Source organism: Lepidothrix coronata, unplaced genomic scaffold (assembly GCF_001604755.1).
Source record: "Lepidothrix coronata isolate B3197 unplaced genomic scaffold, Lepidothrix_coronata-1.0 Scaffold25, whole genome shotgun sequence".
NCBI classification, from domain to species: domain Eukaryota; kingdom Metazoa; phylum Chordata; class Aves; order Passeriformes; family Pipridae; genus Lepidothrix; species Lepidothrix coronata.
Window position 1 is genome coordinate 1,506,027 of NW_016690205.1, and position 22,529 is coordinate 1,528,555.

General features: G+C 44.5%; 1 protein-coding gene across 2 annotated transcripts in view; it reads left to right on the plus strand.

Moving 5' to 3' along the window:
• Positions 1–22,529, plus strand: part of GRK5 (G protein-coupled receptor kinase 5) — a 155,408-nt gene that overhangs the window by 92,065 nt on the left and 40,814 nt on the right. For both annotated transcript variants that reach the window (XR_001873895.1, XM_017809243.1), the window contains exons 3-4: positions 6,393–6,505; positions 14,871–14,948. Coding sequence is in view for 1 of the 2 variants with exons in the window: in XM_017809243.1 (XP_017664732.1) it covers positions 6,393–6,505; positions 14,871–14,948 (191 nt within the window). In the remaining variant the exon portion in view is untranslated. The remainder of the gene's footprint in view (positions 1–6,392; positions 6,506–14,870; positions 14,949–22,529) is intronic.

Below are 22,529 nucleotides of genomic sequence, written 5' to 3' on the forward strand. Positions count from 1 at the left end.
AAAAAACAACCCCCCCCACCCCAAAAAAAAAAAAAAAAAAAAAAAAAAAAAAAAAAAAAAAAAAAAAAAAAAAAAAAAAAAAAAAAAAAAAAACAAAAACAAAACAAAAACAACAAAAAAAAAACAAACAAAGCAAACAACCCCCAAACCCCAGAAAACCACTGATAAGAAGGACAGGAAACTTCTGTGTTGTTGCTTCAACCCATTCCTGCAGCGTTCCCAAGTAGGCACCATGAAAAAGAGATCCCTCACTATGTTACTGTACTTGGCCAGGTTCTACAGTTTAAACAGCAATATCCATGTTTCTTCATCAGAAATGGTCCTGTACTGGCAGTCTCTCAAAGAGAATTGCAGTTTTTCACTGCAAGTACATGGGTTCCCAGCAAGGTTGATGAAGTCCCGACTGGCCATGACACCTCCAGGGCTGAAAACTGTTGAAAAATAGGAAGAATAAGAAGGTAATAAGTGAGTCTACAGAAGTGTTAACACGGCCATCTTTGGGTCTTGCTTTTGAACACAAGGATTATCTTTTGTATTGAAGCACATTTATTAGAGATGGAAAACTGCCTTTTGTAGAATGCAAGAGCTGATGTTCCAGCTTTCCAGATTATTCTGAAATACAAGAGCAACACAGACACTGTTAATAATGCAATCAAAGCAATTTAAATCCTTTTAAAGCATCCACAAAGGGTCCTTTGATAAGAAGCAACTTTCATCAGCCTGAAAGACTAGGCAGTTTAGTATGTGCTGTTGATTAAGTTTATACGTAGAAAGTGGTAATTCCACTTTTGGCTGGAGAAGAGCAGCAGTAAATTATAAGACATCTTTATAAGCACCACTGTTAGACTTGCTGGTTTTAAATGAAAAATGCATTTATATTAATATAGCTCTAAATGGGGTTATTCAGTGTTTAAAGATGCAATTTGTTTTCCATTAGTACTCTGACTGGACACAAAGCAATTCTGCAAATTCTGCTTTGGTGTTCCTTTTTTGACAAAAAGAAGGAAATTGCTACAAGTGCACAGTGTATGATGGGCTGTGAGAATCTGTTTAGTTCAGTTGTGCTGCATATTTTTTAATCTTGCTTTTAGTTCTTGCCTTTGCCCTCCATTTCATTGGGTGCCCCTGTAAGGGAGCTTACATGAAGAAGGCAGAGATGGGCAAAAAAACCCAGAAGTGGTTTTAGATTTGGGCTGAGCTGGTTAAGATCTCCTTTAGCACCATTCCCCCTGAGTTGATTGAGGAGGGAGGCGTAAATTCTGGGACATCTCTAGCTGAGGTTTCCATCCATCCCAGGAATGGTGGGAACCACTTTGACAGGCATCAGCCCCTTGGAAAAAGAGAGTTTTCCTTTTGGTGTGCCAGCAGTCTTGGGAACTGACTGCTGGCCCCTCAGGCTCTGATGCTGCTTCTGTTGTCCAGCCTGAATTCGTATTCAAATGCTTTCTTCTTCCATTAATTTGGTGTGGCTTCTGTTGTTCTGCACCAAAGCAGGTGAGAGGAAGAGAGCAGCAGACAAATAATAGACTTGGAACAATATCTAAAGGATTTTGATTCACCTTAAAGAAAGAAAATAGTGAGGGGGAAGATGAGTTCTTGTCTTGGGTCATTGAGCATGAGCAGGAAGTGAACAATTAAGTCTTCCTAGATCCTCTTTGGGGTTTCCAGATGTTAAAGAGGATTTGTTTGGTTTGCTTGTGGGGTTTTGTTGTTGTTTTCTGGGTGGTTTTTTTCAGGCAGCAGAATTACTTTGCACTTGAATCTTAGTTTTCTTCCAGGCTGATTTAATGCCAAAGATAGCAGAGAAGGATGGAGAGACCAAATGTTCCCGTGCAGCAGCATGGTGCCTTGTCTTCTTGGCCATTCTCCATGCATTTCTTTGAAATATCTTCTCTTGGGATTCCAGTGTGTTGGAAAATAAAATGCTACTTAATAGATAGTACAGAAGTACAATCATTGGCCACACCAGCAATGGCTAAAAAGCCAAAAAGATGTTCCTGGCTCCTGTAGACCAGAAAAGTGGGATTTAAACTGAGCTCATCCCTCCCCACAGACGTGTACAGGAGGAAGCCTCACCAGCTGACTGCAGGGGTTGGATTAGCAGCCCTTCAGAATGAGTTGCAGAAGTGCAACTTTTTATAGCAGTCTCACTTAGACACCTGCAGTTTACACTGAATATCAGAAAAGACTGGTTTTCAGCCAAGAGTCATCACCCAGTTTTGTAGCTCAGCACTGACCCATCAAGACCCACAGGTATATGGCAGATGTGAAAGAGGAGGGGGGACCTGGTCTCTCTGCAGACCACTGTTTATCTCCAAATTGGCTAAGGTGGTACTTTGAGCCAGCCAGAAAATGCAAGTTATTTAAATGGGAAATTAAGACAAAAAATCTTCACAAGGCACAGACAGGGTGGTTTTTATCTATTTCCAATATTAGATTTTCCCCCCTTTGAATTGAAAGTCAGGGATTTTGTCATGAGCAGATTTCATTACCTTGTGTGGTGTTTTTCACTTCATCAGTGGTATGTTTGATCAGTATGAAATTTTATTAATAGGATTATTTGTCCTAGGCACGTGCTCAGATCTTTTTCTGAACCTTTCCAGGGTATCTGTCGGGGAACAGATCTGGCCATAGGCTTTGAATGGTGATGGAGTATTCTGGGCAGGTGTAACTATTTTGGTATGTTCTCAGTGCTGGGTGCTCTAAGAAATTAGTATTTCAATACATAAGCTATGAGGTGAAGGGGGAAATGAATCATTAGAATTTAGAATAAACACAATTTATCTTTATTTATCTTATGAACGTTTATGACGGCATTTTGTGTAATACTTTTTCTATATTAATCTGTGTTGTTACTCTGTCAGAAAGATAAAGAATTCATTTGCATGTGCACGTTGTTTGCCAGGGATATTTTCTAAATAAAGAGTTTGGCGTCAGTGAGAAGCGTTTGCTTTCCCAGGGCTTTGACCCACCCAGCTTTTCACCCATGTTTTGGGTGACTTTGCAGGTGTTAAACAGGATTCCACTGAAGCAGGAGGGTCTGACTACCAAAGATATCGCTCTCAGAGCTGTTTTAGTTACACTTCATCATCTTAAGCATATGGTTTCACTTCCAAGTGTTTAACATTTCCATTTCCTCAGGAAATCATTCCTTCTATTTTTTAAACTTTTGAAACTGGATGGATATTTTTGCTGGCAGGCAGACCCGAGAGCGACACAGCGACCAGCCCCAGCCCCAGAGAGCCCCTGGCTGTGGTACCCACCAGCCTCCCCATCCTTCCCCTCCTGCAGCAGCTCCTGAGCACGGCTGGGGGTGCTTCAGCCAGGTCCCTGGGGTGCAGCACGCTGTAAAAACACTCCTGCTTTCCTTACCCTAGTAAAACTACCCACTCCTTTTTTCAGCTTTAGCTGGGAGTGATGTTTTTCTTTCTCAGTCCACTCTGGGCCCATGCATCCCAAGAATTAGTTGAGCACAGACTGCTTTAGCTGATTTAGTGAGGCCAACAGCGAGATCGGGGCCTAAGAAAATAGTTTGTGTCACCTACAAGGAATGAAAGCATTTTCATCCCGTGTTTATTGTCTGTGTTGGTATATCCAGCAGTTACATGCACATGACGGAGGAGTGATGGCTCCAGGGGACTGCTCTGGCTGTTGTGTTTTCAGAGATTATTTCTGGTATTTCCTTTTTCCTCATGGCGAACGGGTCACCCCCTCACGTGTTGGCCAAGTTCTGTGCCATAGGAGGAAGTCTGTGCTCACGTCTTCTTTATGGTGCATTTACCCACATATGTCATAGTGCTTAGCTGCTGGTTTTCTTTTCCTGCTGTGCTGTGAAGTGCAGTTATGGATGTGCAATTTGCACGCTCATTTGGCTGGTATCACTGGCCCTTTTGTGAGAGGATCATCCTCTGCTGCAGTGAGTGTCACCATGTCAAACAACTCTGATAAACTGACTGCATTCTGTACAACTAGCGTTGTCACTGTGTATCAAATAGTGCTGTACAAGAGAAAATGTAGAGCAAACCAGCTGATTAAAGTGTCTGTTCCTTTCTGTTTTACTCCTGTTACAAATACAGTCACAGTCTTTGCTCTGCTTGTTTAGCAGGAGGAAGCTTGCTGTGGGCTGGGGCTCCTGGAGGCATTGAGTCCTGCCATGAGCAGGCAGGGCCTATATTTTATTCTTACCCTCTCAAGAGTTAGTCAAGGGAGCAGAAAGCATCATCAGACAGATGTAGTTAAACCTCCAGACCTCCCAGGAGAGCTCACCTGAGCTGCTCAGGCTCTAGCTTCATGTTGGCCCCTGGGGCACTGTGAGTTGCTGTTTGCATCTGTGGACTCTTCCCTAATTGTGTCTGCACACCCCTTCACCTTCTCACTAGAAATGCTACTCAGTCAAGCAGCACAAGCTCCCAAGGACACCCCCAAGGCTCCTCCACATCCCAGCAAGCCCACTGGCTTTCTTGCCACGTGGATCTGTGTCATGATGTTCCGAGCTGAAGGCTCCAGCTCGTGCAAACAAACCAGTGCCACAGGGTTGCTGCTGATAGCTAGACAGACTGGAAGTCAAGGTAGGATTTGCACTGATTTCAATCCAGTTTTACTTGCAAGAGAGTATCAAAGCATTGCAGCCTTCTGGATAGATTGATAGATTGCCAGTCCTGATCCAAAATGGACTGGCAATGCCAGCTAAAAAAATGATGCTGGTACGTTGTCCCAAATTGCTTCAGAAGACCAGACCAGAGCAGGACCACCCTGAATTAAAAGCACAGTTCAGCTGGTCCCAACCCATGTCTCCAGTGGCCACCCTGTAAGTGCTTCAGGGGCCAGTTCCTGACGTACAGCCACACCTGCACCCTGGTGCAGCACTGGGCAACTCCCTCCTTCCTCTCACGAGAGGAGGCCTTGGGTGCTCCTTCCCTCCTGTCCCACAGACCAGCAAGTCCAACATCTCATACAGCGTTTTGTCATCAGGACAGATATACTCAGAGGGTGGTGAAGCCCTGGACCAGGTTACCCAGGGAAGTTGTGGATGCCTCATCCCCGGAGGTGTTCCAGGCCAGGTTAGATGGGGCTCCAAGCAACCTGGTCTGGTGGAAGGGGTTGCTGCCCATGGCAAGGGTATGGAACTAGGTGATCTTTAGGATCCCTTCCAACCCAAACTATTCCATGACTCTATGATGTCCTGGTTTTGCAGAACATGATCCCCAGGGACCTGTGATAAGTGAGCCCTTTGGCTGGGTGCCTCCATGGCAGAGGTGAGCTCCATCACAGGCATGTGCCTGCATCCCTGGAGTGCACAGAGCTGAAGGGCAAAGGGGGAATAAAAGGCATTGCAGGAGCCACTCCAGGCCCGAGAGAGAAGTAACCAAGGCACTGACAACTTGTGTGGGTTTCGTATGTCTGTTTGCAGGGCTGTGTTATGTGTTTAGAAGCTGGTTGTTTCCATAATAACAGCAAGTGCCATATGGCAGCGAGGAGGGTGGTGAGAAGAACGCCTAAGGAAACACAGTATGTTGTTTGACATGTGTGTACTTCTAGAGGAATAACGTGTCTCAAGCAAGTAGTGCTGTTCCAAGCAGGCTGGGGGAATTTTCTGCTCTCACCAGAAAAATATCCAAAGCCCTCAGCATTTGTCCTGGTGCAATGCCAGTTAATGACGCCTGCCCTTCGTCCTTGTTTTCCTGCAGATAGTCCTTGTGATGGGCAAAGGACCTCTTGCTTTACTGCAAGTGATGGTTCTGGATGCACCAGCGCAGGGGAATGGCATTTAAACATGGAATTTAGGAGGAAATACTGTTCTGTAAGGAGTGCTGTGTGAAACTGAAACAAGCCAGATGCCATATGCTCCATCCATTCCTTAACGCTCAGCAAGTAAATAGCAGAAATTTTAAAACCTTTGAAAATGCATAGTTTATACTATAATTGTTTAGTACAGAGTGAGCAGAGCATCTCCAGAGATTAGGGGTGCTTTAGTGCGTATCTAGAAAGCATCCAGGAAGGTCTCCACAAACTACAAATTTTCCTGCCCTTTAATGTATGACTCACATTTCAAGGTCTTGTAATTTGCTCCCCATGTTCTCACAAACATCACCAGTACCTTTGAATACATTTCCACCACAGGAAAATATGGAATTATTTTTTCATAAGACCTGAATGGCTTTTGCCTTTTGCCAAAATGAGTTACACAAAATTCAGCCCCTCTTATTTGAGTCTAAAAGCCATTAATTATGTTTGTATTTGGATACCTGAAATGTGGTGGAGGGGAGAAGAATGTTGTTGTGATTTGAGGTCGTAGTTCTGCACTCATTTGCAATTCTCTAAACTCCTGAACAGCCCAGAAGACAAAGCTCTTCTCATTTTCATGCTTCTCTTCTTCTCTTTATTGCCTCTAGAGAGAGATTACTGCAGCATATGTGAAAAGCAGCCGATCGGAAGGCTTCTCTTTCGGCAGTTCTGTGAAACTCGACCCGAGCTCGAGTGCTGCATTAGGTTCCTTGACTCGGTGGTAAGTCAATTCTTATGATATTTTGGGGTGCTTCCCAGTGCTCTCCTGACAGAGGAGACTCCTCTGACCCGTAGGAATCCCTGTTTTGTGGGATATGAGGGCTGGCCCCACCAGCAGCCCAGCATCACTGGTGGTAGAGGGGCAGTGCTGCCTGCGGGGTTGGTGCCAGCCTGGAGGGACACCAGAGCAGGATGAGGACAGGCACCCCCCCAGTGCTGGTGTGGCCTCCCTTCATGTCAACTCCTGAGCTGCTGTGAGTAATGTCTTCTGATGTGGGTGAAGCCTGAAGTGCTGGGAGGCATTGGGAGGAAAGGGAAGGTGATGAATGGACTGACAAGAGAGGAATGTGATAATGCTAATATCTCTTACCAAGACTTTTCATCTGTAGACTTCAGGGTGATTTACAAAGGATATCCTGAAAATTACCTTGTTTTTTCAAATAGGAGAGCAGAGGCACAAGGTATAGAAGTGACTTGATTGAGATCACTAGGAAACAAATCTCCATTTTCCATCTCAGTGAGCCACTGAGCAATGCCCCCCAGCCCCGGGGGGACCTGACGCTCTTTCCCAGTCTGGCAGCGCTTGGCCGTGTGCACTGCCAGCTGTTCACAGTGGAAAAGTCTCCCAGTGACTTTCTTGCTGGGAACCTGTGAAAGGGGAGGTGTTGATCAGCCAAAAAGCTAAATCATAGCAGAGAGGAAGATGAACTTGTCGCTGCTGAGTGTGAGTGTCCATGGGGCTTCACTCCCTGGTTAACACTGACAGGGAAAAGCAAAACAGTGCATACCAACAGGATAAAATTGGTGTGTTTGTACTGTGGTGGTGAAGGTATTCTGAAGTATAGGAGATGTGAGGATTGCACTTAAGTTGTAAAAGTAACAGTCTGGAAGGGGATATGTGGTCTCTTAAGGTTTATGTCAGTACTGCAGTAACTATAGCAAATCCACAGTGTCACAGAAAGTGTTGGATAAAGTCCTATTCCAATCAGTTTTAGCCAGTCATGACTTCTGCCCGTTATTCCTAACACTGACTGTGATTTTCTCCAGTGAAAGGTGTAACCACCAAGGTACACGAAACATCTGACAAATGCTCTGTGCAGCTGTGCTCAAGGCCAGCAGGCAGCAGGGGGCTTCAGGTACCCTGGATGTGTTTGTCCTGCACCAAGCCAGCATGAGACACCACCCACCCATCTCGGGGAAGGCACCCCACAGAAATGGCACACAGGGTGTAACACCTGCAACCCCGAGGAGGTGGGTGATGGCCATCCCTCTAGGAAGCTGCAGAAATCCTAGGGGAGACAGTCACAAAAGGCTACTTGTGAGTGGTTTTAATTTCAGACAGAAGTGATGGCGTCACCCTCAGTTTGGGGAGGGTTGGCAGGGCTCTGCTTTTTTCTCACGCCTCCTCTCAGCAGCAGGCATCACATTTTGGTTCCAGCAGCGCCCAGGGGCTGCAGAGAACAAGCCCCTGTTGTGTGAGCCCTGCATACACACTCGGGGCATTCCACTGACAGCAGCAATAACATCTGGGCACAAGGAAACATCTCTGTCGGCCCCGGTGCCCCCCGAGCCCCGCGTGATCCCCTGGGCTGCAGCGCTGCCCCCACCCTCTCCCGCACCCTCTCCCGCAGCCTCTCCCGCAACCTCTCCCGCAGCCTCTCCCGCCTCTCCCCGTCGCGCCGGCTGTCCGGCCACCCTCAGGCTCTGGGAATTGAGGGCACTGTGTCATTTTGTTCTCCCAAAGCCCTGTGGAGCACTGACAAGCACTGAAACTCCAGTGTCCTCTCCTCATCCGTGCAGCACAGGCAACACTGGTCCTGCAAAAGCTGGCGGTGGGACTGGATTTGTTTTAAAGGTTTGTCTCCAAGCAAAGCCAGACTGATATTCCCAAATCCTTTTGCAAGGGGGGTGCTTTGCACCCACTCCCATGTTGCTTTTTCAGACTGGAGCTGCCCTGTATACCTTTACTGGGCTGGTGGTCTGTTCCCAGTTAGGCTCAGACTGGCAGTAGGATTTTGAGGATTTGATGAACAAAATGCCTGGCTGTGTGGAGGTCTGAATATTTATCTTTCTCTCTTCTTTTTAACACTAATTAACAGCAGTCTCCTTTGTTTATTGATTTCGGATTCTGTACAGGCTTGCTCCCAGCCCATGAAAATCCCTGCATTAGGCAATGTTAAAGTCAAACAACACAGCCCATGGCCATTAAATTGGATGAGTGCTACTGAAATTTGCCCAGCAGGGTCACACTGTGTTGAGTGAGCAGTGGGATTCAGGCCAAGCCCTGTGTTAGGCAAAAAACTCCTGTAATGAGACCAGAAGTTTGACTTTACAGCCCTATTCTGACTTTACGTTCCTATTCACCAGGAATGTGAAACCTTTTGGGGACCACCTGCTGCAACAAGCCCCAAGCAGGAGAAACCAAGAGCCTTAATTGTCTTTTGTCTTAGTTATTTTTCTAACATGAGATGCGAAACTTAGCTTTTGTGTAATAACAAACAAAAAGAAAAAATAAGAGAGGATAATATTTAGCTGTTCATGAGAGATTCACAGAGCTTCTTGCACACAGAGAGGTAGGACCATCTCTCTTTTTCAGAGCCCATCTAAGTGACTTTACCAGGGTCACACAGTAAGGCACTGGCAAAAGCCAGTAACTGATGTTTCCCCATTTTTAATACATTTTTTTTTTTAACCCATGCACTCAACTGCCTGCAAAGAAAGGAGTGATCAGGACTTATGGGAAGAAACCAGAAGATGAGTCAGACACTTAACAACCCACCAACATCCTTATGGAAGACTAAGTTTTGCAAGCTCTCTTACACCTGTGCTTCCAAAGGCTGGTAAAATCAACCAGACCTTGCAGACCAGAATCCATAAAGAGACAAAAACAAAAAAAATCCCTCTTGGCTGGACATTTATGTGAGCTGTTGTGTGAAATAACTAACCTGGTCTGATGTAGTCTCCTGAAAATCTAATTATGGCAGCGTCTGGGGTTTTTTGTCTGTGCAGTACAGCAGTGGTTAGGCTGCTTTCTGAAGAAAAAGGGTTTGTCTTGTTCAATTCTGTGTGTGTGTGGGTGTGTAGCTGTCAGTTCCCTCTGAAACCTGTGAATACCTTGGCCACTTTCAACCAGTAATTGTGATGAAAGTGCTCAGATGCACAAAGTTTCTACCTGCTTTCTGAGGAGAGTGAGTAATAACTCACAACCAGCTGTAGCACAGACTATGACAATATGTGGTCTGTAAGCAGGAGGCCCTGACATTAGATGATGAGAGATCAAAACTAAGAGATAAAATATTGAGTAAGAAGTACTGATGGCTGCAGCTCGTGCCTCTAAACTCATCTGTGTGCCTGTAACCACAAAGATCCCATGGATAGCTCACCAAACCCTCATGTCGCCATTCAGATGAAGGAACTGCATGAACATAAACTCCTATTGTTAAACAGAGATGGTTTAAGATTAAATCAGCTCCTCTGTAAGCCCTTCACAAGGAATTCATGTACAGCCCTGAAGCACACTTTGCTCTGCTTACAAATATTTTAGCGACATCGTACAACTTTGGAGCTGTTGAAAGACAGCCATGAAAATAAAGTGCGAGTGGACATGTTTCCTGTGCTGAAAGGCAGATCAGTGAGCAGGGAATGTGCTAGCAAGACATGTTTCCTTCTCTGCAGCCAGTGCTTCCAGGACAAGAGAGCAGCAGTTCAGTTCAGCAAGGACTTCTTGCTCCTGTCCCCTCCTCAACAGCACATTCCCGGGGTGCCAGCTCCTGACATTTCCCTCTCCTCTCCTGTGATTTCTATGTGCTGTTATAATGAAGACTTTAGCTTCTGGACTCCCTTTCCTGCTTCATCTACTCACATGCATAATTTATTTTTTTTTTTCCGGGGGAGGGCTTTTAACATTTTAATGCAGACCAGATTTAGATTGACTAGAGGAGAACATGGCCCATTTTGGTCAAGGAGAAAATAACCTGACATTGTTTTCTCTCTAACCTGACCAATGTTATTTCTTTGCACTGAAGTCACACAGAAATACATCCTCTGGAGGAAAATGGCCCCTGCTCGTGATATCTGGGCTCAGGGGCTGGGGAGACAGGCACATCTCCTCAGGTGGACTTTTCAGCTGAACGCTTCACTAGACATTGCACTTATCTGGGGTGAAAGGACGAGTGAGCATCCATTTAATGCCATTTATAAAAACCCTGTCTTGCTGTTAGGGAGATTTCATTTGGTTAAGTCCCTTACATGGTGTATAAACCATCTGTGTATGTGTGTCTTAAAGCTGTTCAAGGCTTTTTCCATCAGAAATGCCAGTTTGTTGATATCAACAAACTCATTAACTCAGAACGTGTTTTTAAACAGTCAAAAGGGCTCTTTTTGCCCAGCCTTTAAGTATGAAAAATGTGGTTTCGAGTTCACTTTTCGTTTAGAAATGTGAGTTATTATGAATCCCAGCTGTCTGGGGTTTGCCTTCCAATTTTTAGTCACAGATTTTAAATCTCCAGCGGAGGCAAGTGCAAGGACAGCCATTGAGGACAGAGCAATAACAGGGCAGAGCCTAGAGTCCAAGGAGGGAGTGAGCAGGAGCAGGAGCAGAGAGACATTCTGGGGATAACAGAGGAGGGAGCTGAGAAAGTGGAGGTGTAAAATTGGGACTGAAATGCCAGTAGCCTCCTGTAGGTGCTCAGAAGGTGACTTCACTGCTCCTGACTTGACCAAGAAGCCAAAACTGCTCTGGTGGGCGTATCTATTCCCATTTCCATCTCCTGGTGGGTACAAGGGACAACTCCTGTGGCTGTGCCACGCTGCTGCAGGCAACCATCACTACCTGCTGTGGGAGAGTGTCCTCCCAGATCTGCAGAGACACCTCTTTGGCTCTGTTTGTCAATTTGTACATATTTTTAAGCCACACAGTTTCCAGATCTCAAGCAATATTAAGATGAAAATAAAATACAAGATAAATTGGTGTGCCAGCATTAAAGCTGCTGATGCGAGTGCCTGTGGGGTCCCTGTGCCATCGCCCTGGAAGCTCCCCAGTCATCACAGGCAGCCTCCAAACCTCTTGCTCAGCTGTCCCTGAGCCCATGGCCCCATCCCATAGCCAGCCACAGGCTAGATGTTTCTCCCTTTCCCAGCTGAACTGCATTTTCCCATCCAATCCCACTCAGCCCATCCCAAGACCAGCTGCTTCAAAGGGAAGGACGCTTCACACCCCGATGCCCCCGTTCAGCTTCTAGGGGAGAAGGAGCCACCAAAGTAAGTACTACCTCAAAAAAACAGCAGCCAAAAGAAAAGTTAGCAGCAAACAGCAGCCAGCCCACATCCTCTGGCCATTTGGACTGAAGGATCTGCCCCTGCCCACAGAAAGAGCCTTCCCTGAGCCCGTCCCATGGAGTCAGGGTGATCGTAAATCCTCCTCTCGTTTATGAGCCATGAATAGGGCCCTGTCTGACCTAACTGGGGCATGGAGAAGCTATTAGACTTCAGAGCAGGAGCCTTGAAACACATGCTTGGATTCATCAAAGGAATAATGGAAAATATTTTGTTCCACGTGGATTTTAAGTAACGCTGTTATTTCTAGCAATTAGGGATTTGCAAACTGTAGCTCTGCTTTTGAGTATTGTGGAAGAAAGGGATGTATCTTGTGATTTAAGCACAGGACTCAGAGTTGGGGACTTCGATGGCTTCCCAGGGAGGTGGCAGGGGGAGCATGGGGGCATCCCTGTCTGTCTCCTGTAATAACAGCTCATGGCTGAAAATATACCAGTATCTGTTGCTGAATAGCTTGAAAGTGGCACTGAAGGGAGAAATAATAATGAACTTAGAAACAAAATGAAACAGGCTTCTAGTACAGAACTGCAGTGAAATCAACACTGTTCACAGTTGGAGCTTATGGTTCCTTCTCACATCCTCACTTGTCTGTCACTTCCCACCTTCCACCACTGTGTCACATTTTCTGGGAATGTCAAATGCAAGTATAATTAAACTTTCCTTTTATTCCTTCCTAACTATCTTGAGACAGAATGAGACACTCTGCATATGTGTGTGTGTGTGTGCATTTAGCTCTACATATGTTGTATCCCATCAGAAATTGTATTTCAAAACACCGATCCAATCCCTGCAGAATTTTTTTCTTCTGGACTGTCCTAATTTGTTTCCCGTTGTACAATTTGGGTGGGATGTAAATGTTATAGGTTCTCTGTGGCAAAAAGGATATCAAATTTTTTGACATCTCCCTGGTGCACTTCAAATAGCAGATGATGAGTTACAATCAGGTTTTATTTGTTAGGAAGCCAATATGTTACCAGGATCCAGAGTTTAAAACCAAATGAAGGAGAGAGAAGTTGTCATTATTGGATAAATTGTAAATAGCATTGAGTGGAGGACTCAGAAGATCTCCTAGATGCTTCCATGCTGAGGCAGTGCCAAGCAGTTTTCCTTTCTTTGCAGTCTTCTGCATAGATAGTTACATTTAAGTACAAATGTTTTCTTTCATTAAAATGCATTATTTCTGTTTTCTTTTACATGAAAAGCATCTAGTTTGTCTGTGAACCTAACCATAAACTGTAAGGTCCAAATAAGAGGCAACTTTCAGCTTTAAAAAAATCTGTTCTTTTGTTTCACTTGCTATTCCTCTATTCCCTAGCAAGGAATCATAGAGGAAAATGCTGTTAAGATGCTGTAAACATTTGAGAGTGTCTGTGCTCTAAGAGCTGAAATGACCCATACTCAGATACCATCTAAAAGGACAGGAAATAGGATGAAAGATTTTTTTTTTTAAACCCTGATATTAAGTTTTATGAGGACATAAACAGTTCCATCCCCAAAATGGTCACTAAAAGAGAAGTACTGTACTTGTGGGTTTTAGTTTTTTGGTGTATTTTTCATCAGTAATACAGGTTTGTCTTTTATTTGTGGTCATTGTCATTTCCCAGACAAAATCAGGTCGTAATTCCAGATTGTTCAAGCAACCTGCTCTGTGTGTGTGTGTAAATATGCAGCTTCAGACTGGAGCTGCAATAGCCAGCTGAGCACTGGCTAGATAGATGGGGAATAGCATTATTACTACATTGTGGTTTCCATGTCATTCCTGGGTTTGCTTAGCTGGGGTATCCATTACAGCCTGCCTTCAGATTTATTGCACCCAGCTCGGAGCAGTACATACATCTTCCAGTGGGCAAGAGTTCTGAAATTTGTTCTTCCAAGTGTTTGCCAGTTCAGTCTGATTTACCTTCTTTTTTTTTTTTTTTTTTAAACTTCCTCCTCATTTATCATTGCAGACAGCTTGTATTGGACCAGGTTATTTAATTGGTTTGGCAGGATTTTCTGGGATCCTCTTTTTAATACAGTCATGAAAGCTGTTAGGCTCTCTTCTTTTCCTTTTTTTTTTTTTTCTTGAAAATACTCGAATCCAAAGGCTAAAGCTTTATATTCTGGGCAGTGCCAAGCAGGAATGTCATTAAGAACTTGTTGTCATTTAGCCACTGGGGTCCCATGCAGCACGTGTTTCCTTCGACTGCCTGCCATGGATCCAAAGCTTTAGCTGAAGTGATTAATGTCTTGGTGGTGCACAAATAGTGCTTCTTTTGTTTGTTCTGTAAATATGGTCCTGAAACTCATCAAAAGCCAGTAGTGCTACAATCCATAGGATAGTCAGAATTTTAAAATGTAGGCAAACTTTGTGTGTGAGATGCTCCTTTTTTAATGCACTAGGGAAGCCAAAGAGAATTTGGCTCATAGTGTCTATTCCTCTAAATGGCCTCTCTTGTTTACTCTTGATCCTGAAAAATCTGCCTTCTGAAGGGAATGGGTCAAGGATCACTGAAAGTGATGGGCAAGTGTCTGTCTCTGCTTTGCACAAGTATTGTTGGACCAAGGGGAAGACGTAAATACATGGGAGAGACACATTCAACCCAAAAGACGATATATTGGAGTTCACTTGGCACTTGAAATACCACTGTGACAAGAGTAACAAACACTCACTTTCTCTACTACTCAGAGAAATAATTTTACCTTCTGTGCCCACCTTCCTTTTGAGCAAAACCAAATGAAGTTGACGTCTCTTGTCACTGAACACTTTCTGAAAGCTGGTTTGGCAAGGCTATGAAATATAAATGAATTAAATTGTATTGGTGTTAATAAAGAGAGACAGCCTCAGAAAATGCACCACTAGGATTTGGTCAAAATAAAGTGGCAGGTTTTTAATAAGGCTGTGTATAGAGGTTTTACTTCCACCAGAAAATGATATTTATCCTTTGGATTTCTCATACAGAGTGTTCTGTTAAGGCCACATCCAAAATGAAGTTATAATGGTGAAATATGAGTGCAAATATTGACTTTTATTTTTTATATGTCTGTTCCAGGCGGAATATGAAATTGCTCCAGATGAAAAACTGGGAGAGAAAGGAAAGGAAATCATGATGAAATACCTCACCCCAGAGGTAAGGGGCAGCCAAAGTGGCATTACTGAAGGAATGCTGCAAGGCACACCTTTGCTAAACAAGGTTGTTATAGGCTTTGTAAGCCAGACTTCTAAAATTTATGGTGGCAATCTCCAGTGAATAAACCTGCGAGTCTTATACAAATAGTCAGAGACAAAAACAATTATAATGCAGTCCAGAAATTGACTTCTAAGGACGAAATTGAGCTTACCAGGGGCTTAATTCATCTGTGGACAAGCAGGGGACTTCTCTAGTTTCTTAGTGTGGGAAGCTCTGTGTCTGTGGTGTAATGCAAGAGACCTCAGTGCTACCAACAGATGCCCCAATTATTTCCTGTCCAGCTCAGGAGTGGTGGTGGCATTTCATGTACTGCTGTGTAGAAAGGACTGGCAAAACATGGTCTTTCGTAACACTGTATTTTGGTACAGAAGTTCCCACTCCTCCCCCAGCACCGTTTTCCCCGGGGTATCCAGAGACGTGCAGGACTGGCAGGAGACAGCAGGGTTTGGAGCCGGGAGGTGCTGCAGTGGTTCTGAGTGTTGCCTCTGGGGGCTGTGGGCAGGACAGGAGCTCGTGGGAGCAGCTGTGTCCACAGGGTGGCACTCCAAACAGAGATACAGATCCGCTGCTGGAATTTGGGACAGGCTGCACTGGGACTGGCTCTGTTTTGGGGCGGTTACCATCATTTCCTGACCGCGTTTCACCTTTGCAACAAAAGTCGCTGCCAGGAAGCAGTAAACATCCGACTTCAAACACAAGAGCAATCCTAGGATTTTTCCTAAGTTGCTTTCGTAAGAGTAATCAAAGATGCACGACTGCTGCTTCAACTGTTTTACAAGAGAAATATGTTTGACCTTCAGGAGAATTAATGGCATTTTTGGCAGATGTCTTTCTCGAGAGTTTAAGTGGTACAATGTGTTTTGGAGGTGCAGGGGCAGAGCAGACCACTCTTTTTCCAGTCAGTCGTTTTCCTACAATAAATTTCGATGCATACTTTCGGTTATCTCAGGCTGCACTTTGGGATCTGGTTTCATTTACTGAGCCCGGCTGGTTTCATGTGCAGCCATTGAGCACTGCCAGTATGAGTTCCTGCTGCCCATTCATTAGGGGCATGAAGTTCCACTGCTTTTTAAATCCGCCAGAGTGACCTTTTGTTTTAAAATCTCTGTCAGCGGAGGAACGAGGGACAAATACCGAGGAAAAATATTTCCCACTGCTCCAGTTCCCATCTGGAAATGGGGAAAGGCATTTTGCTGATAGCAGAGCTAGTGAAGTGAGAGAAGGATAGCACTACTTCTCTTCAGCCAGTGATGGTGAGGGTTTCCAGATGCCACAGCCCCTCGCTGCTGTCCCATGGCACTCCTGCCATCCCTAGTGCAGCCAGAAGCACATGGAATAGCTTAGTGAATGTGCAGTGAAGACCAATCTGAGAACAGTTGCTTCTTCATCCAGAAAAAATGGTTACTGGATGGTAAATTGTGTTACAGGAAGGAAAAGTACTGGGGCTCCAGAGCTGGAGTTTCCATTCTCTGCCTGTACTTCTTATTTGACTTGTACCTGTTTTTTTCAGTATGTAAAATTGGCACAGCATATTTACAGTCAGTCCTGGAACTTTCCTGGTACTTGCAAGTTGCCTTAACAGCTTTGGGCAGAAGGAAACTAGATGACTTCCAGTGGTCCTTTCCAACATGCTCCTTCATGTGCAATCTAAACCTGCCTCCCTGGTGGTGGTGCTTTAATGTCTGCTTTGGTCTTGCTGCACTTTTTTTCCTTAGTGAGAAACTTCTGCATCTTCCCAGAGCAACATGTAAGCCCTGCAGAGCAGAAAATACTTCCTAGAGGCGAGGTTGACTGTCCCATAACAGTGGGTTGAATCCTAGATTTTCTGACAGGTTTCCCACACAACAAATGCTTAAAAAACTAGAGCAAGGCCTCGATTAATCTAATATTGTTTTGGATACCTGACTAAGGTACTCAGGTTAGGAGTGCAGGTTACTTACTGCCCTTTCTTGCAAGAAAGAGAAATAAGGATCTCCAAAGGACACATTTCAAGCCAGTAGAAGTCAGTGATTCAAAGCCAGGGTAGATGCTTGCAGTCCAAAGGAATTAATCTGGACCCAAATACCCTAATGGAATATCATCCTGGCCAGCAAAGAAACCTTATTTTCATTAGGATCTGCATTTCTCCATTTAGTTATCAGTCTCTTGAAAGACACAAATTGCCACTGATTCCACGGGCTTCTACTTTCAGCTGAACACTTCTTTTAAGTGGGTGTATGTCTGTGCTTCCAAGAACCTGATTGTCTTAATGTAAAAATAGTGTGACATACAGCTTGACTGATAGAATAAAATTATAGGTTTAGTTCTTGGACAGATAATTTAGTCTTAGAATGTGAAGAATGTTTTTCTCAGAGTGCAGGATCAGAAGCAAAATGAAAACAAAAAGTAGACCTCGTGCTCTTTAGTATTTATAGATGACTTTTAGTTCTTTCTAAGGTTTTTAAATGTCATACATATTTAACATACAATGTGTCAGTGTATCATCATTCTGAAGTGCGTTCCTTTGCATAGGGAACATGAACTTTATTTAATAGAACATGTACTACTTGCACAGCAGAAAGGACAAGAAGGTCCTTTCCCAGGTGAATAGACATCCCTCCAGTACTTACAGCCCATGTCACTCATGGAGTCACTGCCTGGAGATGGTGCCACACTGCACCATCACCAGACTCCAGCCACTGGGAGCAGTGAATTCCCACCTGGAGAGCTCTGGGTGAGAACATCCAGCATCAGGCCACTAAACAAACCCAACACTTGCCAAGATGGTAGAGTGGGGTGGTGCTTTTTCAAGTGATCACAGTTCAGGCTCTTCACAGCCCTGGCATCCTGAACTGCTCCCACGTGCTCGCTGGGGAGCTGACAAGAGGCCAGAAACGTTTTGTCCCAGTTGACACCAGGGATGGCACAAGCAGGCTTCCACCATCTCCCTGACCTACAGGCAACAGCCATGACAAATACTGAGCATGTCCTGGCACCTGGAAGGGAACATGGGTGGTTCAGGCCTCTCAAAGAGGTGGCATAGAGGGACAACCTCCCTAAGGATGTGGCAGAGTCCTCATCACTGGAGCTTTTCAAGATGCCACTGGACAGGGCACTACATAATCTCATCTAGGTCCCCTTTCCCGTGACAGGTTGTACCAGACAACATTCAAAGGTTCCTTCCACCCTGAGCTGTTCTACAATTCTGGGTACTCAGGTCCTCACCTAGGAAGACATTAGTATTCCCTCTCTCTTGCCTGGAGTTCTCTGACACAGTCATATCCCCCAGCCCATCCTGGAGTGTTTGATGGCAGGGAAATGTAAGGAGCACATGTGATCTTCATGCTGAGGATGCCTAAATATAAGCATTTTTATGGCTTCCTTAGCAGCTTCACTTGAGTGGTGAGCAGGAGAATGAGAACCCACAGAAGAGTTGTCCTGTAGCTGGACACACCCTTGAAACCTTCTCTGCAGAACTGCTCTTTCTCCATGCACAGGAGCAGCTCAGTGGCTGCCACACCAGCAAGGTCAAGGTTTTTTGACTGGAGTCTTGCTTCTTTAAGCAATTTGCTTTATGCTTTAACAATTGCCATGAAAAAGGCACTTAAAGCTGCCTTCTTGACTTAATAAGCCCATAAGGCAAAAGTCCAACCCACAGGAAGTCTAAAATTTCTGAGGTTGTGAAATATGATGGTAAAACTGCTAAACTGAATTGGTCACAAATATTTCTTCCCTGTTTTTTCCTAATCTCAGCAGTTGAGTGGAAAAGGTTTAGGTTCCAGGTCTGTCTGTAAATGACCTCAGTGCTCCACTGAAAAGTTGAGTTAAACTGAACCCAACCTGGCTTCATTACCTGGCTGCTTCTTGTACTGGAAGAGCAAAGAGATATATTTAGCTTTGTCCTGCTTTTAAATTATAGCTTTGCATCTCCATGCAGCATTTTTGCCTTCCTGCCTGACAGCTGCCACGCCTTACTCTACTAAATCACTAGCCCACTATTTGCTTTTTCACTGTAAATCACCTTGAGAGACTTGGAGAGACACTATATAAAACTAAATTGATTTGAAATGGCTCTTAAGACAGTCTCCATATGCCATTATAGTTTATATTTGGACTCAGCTGGGTACTAAAAACGTTACTGAACAGGATGTCTAATGTGTATTGTTATCCCCATTAAAATACTTCACAGAATATGAAGAACAGCAACAGCATTAGTTTTCTTATCTGAATTCCTGTCCGGTCTCCTTTCCTCCAGGAAATGCACAGAATAAAGGCCATGTTTGCACTTTCTTTGCTGAAAGAGGTTAGCTGGGCACAGCAATAACCTCCTTACTCCAGTCTAAGGCTAGCAATGGGTATTTTGATAAGCAAAAATATGTCTTTGTTTTTATGAACAATTATAGGATAAGGAAGGGAGGGAAAGGTCCCCTGAAAGGGACACTGGCTGATCAGCAGTGCCTGGCCTGGCTGAAACATGCTCTTCACTCAAATCAGTTCTTTATGGAGAAGAAAACATCTTTGTAATATGGGTGAGGTGAAATCAAAATGACATATGAGCCCTTCTGCTGGGCAAAGCCATGCAGCTGAGTCGGGCTCCTGCTCCCAGACACCCTCTCTCAGCTCTGTGCATCACCAGAGGATTGGTTTTGCACACCACTGCTTTAATCTTGACAACAAGGATCTTTGCCTTTTGTTGCTTTCTCCTTGAGATTTCTTCCCCCCTTCTTATTTTCACCACCAAAATAAATGCAAACTTCAGCAGTTGTGCTTTTGGGTGAGTCATCTTGGCTGATCACTAAATCCTTCCATCTCCCAGAAGGAAAGTATCACTTCTTAATGATTCTGGCTGAAACCTGGAAGGGCAGGTCATACCGTACCAAGAATTGGATTCAAGTACTGAGACCTTTTCCTCTAACTGTTTAGTTTTACTAAAAGCCTTCTAGGGAGCATGTTATAATTAGTTTTTGGAATGGCCAAAACAAAAGCTGAATGTCACTCCGAGGGGAAGCACTGAAAGATAGAAACATTAAGCTTCTGTAAAGCAATCTGCAGAGTTTAATACGAGACAGAAGCTTTGTGTTTTGAAAGGTGAGCCTTCAGGGACTCTTTTCTACCTCGTTACCTTTCTCCCACAAATTCAGCTTATATCACTTATATCCAGAGAGTCTGTCCCCCTGTAAGCTTATCACCTTGCTGGTAAAAGGCCAGCACAATATCACTTTTCACTGGCTACAGAGGATGGTCCCTAAAGACTTTGTCCAAGAGTTATCTCCACAGATAGTTTTCAAATTTTTCTAAACCCTGTGCATTTCATTAATGACCCAGTTGGAGCAGGCAATGAATGAAGTGCCTGTCTGAACACAGTGTGTTACATGGACTCGGGATGGGCTAGAATTATTTACTTGCTCAAAGCTTTATTCACTGTGTCCTTTGGGTTCCTATTAGGAGACTTTTCAGGATGCTAAATACTTAAGTAGAGATCCTGGCACGGCTTGAGCCAGGGAGAATTTTGCCATTTAATTAATTACCCTGGGACTTCACCCTTTGCCTCGATGGATTTCTCATCTCCTCTTTCTATTGACTTCACTACTCTAGGAGCAGCATTTCAGGCAGGGATGATAGCATTACTTAGGCCTGTGCTTTGCAGCTCACATAATCGATACGTAATCCAGTCTCCAGAGAAATCAATGCATAATTTTGTTGTTGTTGCCGAGACAGCACGATCAATATCTCCACTGATCACTATGTCTTCTTAGTCCAGCAAAGTACCTTCTCACTGTGCTTTCTGAATAAGCTCATCTTTCCCAAGTTCAATTCTGGGAAAGTATCTGAGCAGCAGAACGGCAACCTTGTTACTCACATTAATGCTTTCTAGTCAGAATTTGTTTTAATAAACGTTTGTCTGTCACTGGGGCTAGGCTGTAATACAGTGTGGCAGAGGAATCTGAAAAATCACAGGGCTGCCTTGATTAGGAGTCCCTTTGCTGTGGTCTCAGGCAAAAAGGCATTTTCTCACGGTTTGCTCAAGTCCTGTTTCCTCATCCTTTACCCACTGTTTATAATACAAATGTTAGTTAACTAAACACTTACTGAGGGCTTCTGTCTCTTGCAATGGTGCCAAACTGCAGAAGAGCCTGTGGAAACAACACGGAGCCTGCCCTGTCCTGAGGATGCTGCCCAGGTCCTTGGGAGTCCTGTTTTCAGGCTCACAGAGGGCTGCATTTGCAATGCATTTGCTCAGACTGGTTGAAAGTTTACACCAGAGTCATTAACTCCACTGGGTTTATGCTAATCAGTGCTATTAGTCGAAGCTCTGCTTTTCCTTGTTGCATTGGAGAGGTTACACTCTCCGGTTCACGTGCTTCTTAACTGTTTGTCATTTGTGGTCAGGAAAAGCATTGGGATGCTTTGGCCATTGGGCAGAAGCCTTCTGGCTTCCCTGTGTTTGCTGGAATTACTCTGACTTGACCCTTTAGAAAATGGAAACTTGCTTCTGCTAATTGATGTCAACCACACAAGTAAACCTGGCTTACATCTGTGTGCTGAGGCAGGGCAGGCCCCCCAGGCTGCTCCAGCTCCACTCCCAGACCTGCCAGGGCATCTAAAAGGACACTGCAAATAAACCAGGGCATCCAAAAGGACACTGCAAATGAAGAGCCGTCTGCTCAGGATTATCTGGGAACAGGAAGGATGTACTTGTCTGCCCTTGGCTAATGAATATGCTCATTATAGTTTCCTCCTCTCCATTTCAGGGGTCATCTGTTCCCTATCCCCTCTGCATACCCCTCACAATTTACCCTTTAGTTTGTAGGGATTACCCAGTGGCCAGGGCAGTTAATTCTAACAGCCTTTAAGGTCCATTCAGCTTCCCCAGAAACAGCCTCTTCTGCCTGAAAACTTTACCCATGTGGGGAAAAAAAGGAATCAGCCTTTTCCAGCTGTCTGGAACACTGGCTTGCAGAAAATCCAGAAATCTGCAGGAGATGGCTTTTGTGTGTTTGCACAGAATGACATTAAAATAGACCTCTGGTGAGTCCAGCCTCTTAAGCTCCCAGCACACATATTGCAGACTTGGAGGCATCTGGATTGGAGAGATGACGTGGCTCTTTCTGCCCACTGGCTACAGGGAGCCTGGGAAGACTCCGAGTGTCTCAGCTTTTAGATGATAAAATGTGATGAGGTGAATTCCATGCTGGTGTAATGCAGAAAACATTAAATTACATTGCATGGCATATCCACACAGGTTTCTGTGCACCATTTCTCAATGCTACAGGAGCCCTTTGAAGACCTGACCTCCCCAGCCCTTCCATCCCTGCCTGTGACTTGCAGCAACTTTCCCTGGTTGGTTCAGTTTCAGATTTCTTAAGCTAAAAACATAATGGGTCAACAAATGTCTCCTGAGCTCAGGATCAATTGTGCTAAACTCAGAAGCAGTAACAGGGAACCAACCACATGTTTGATCCCAACAAAGAAGAGAATGAAGAAGCACATGATGAGAATGGAAGTAAAACACAGCTTATTTCTCACCTAATTCCCTTGTAA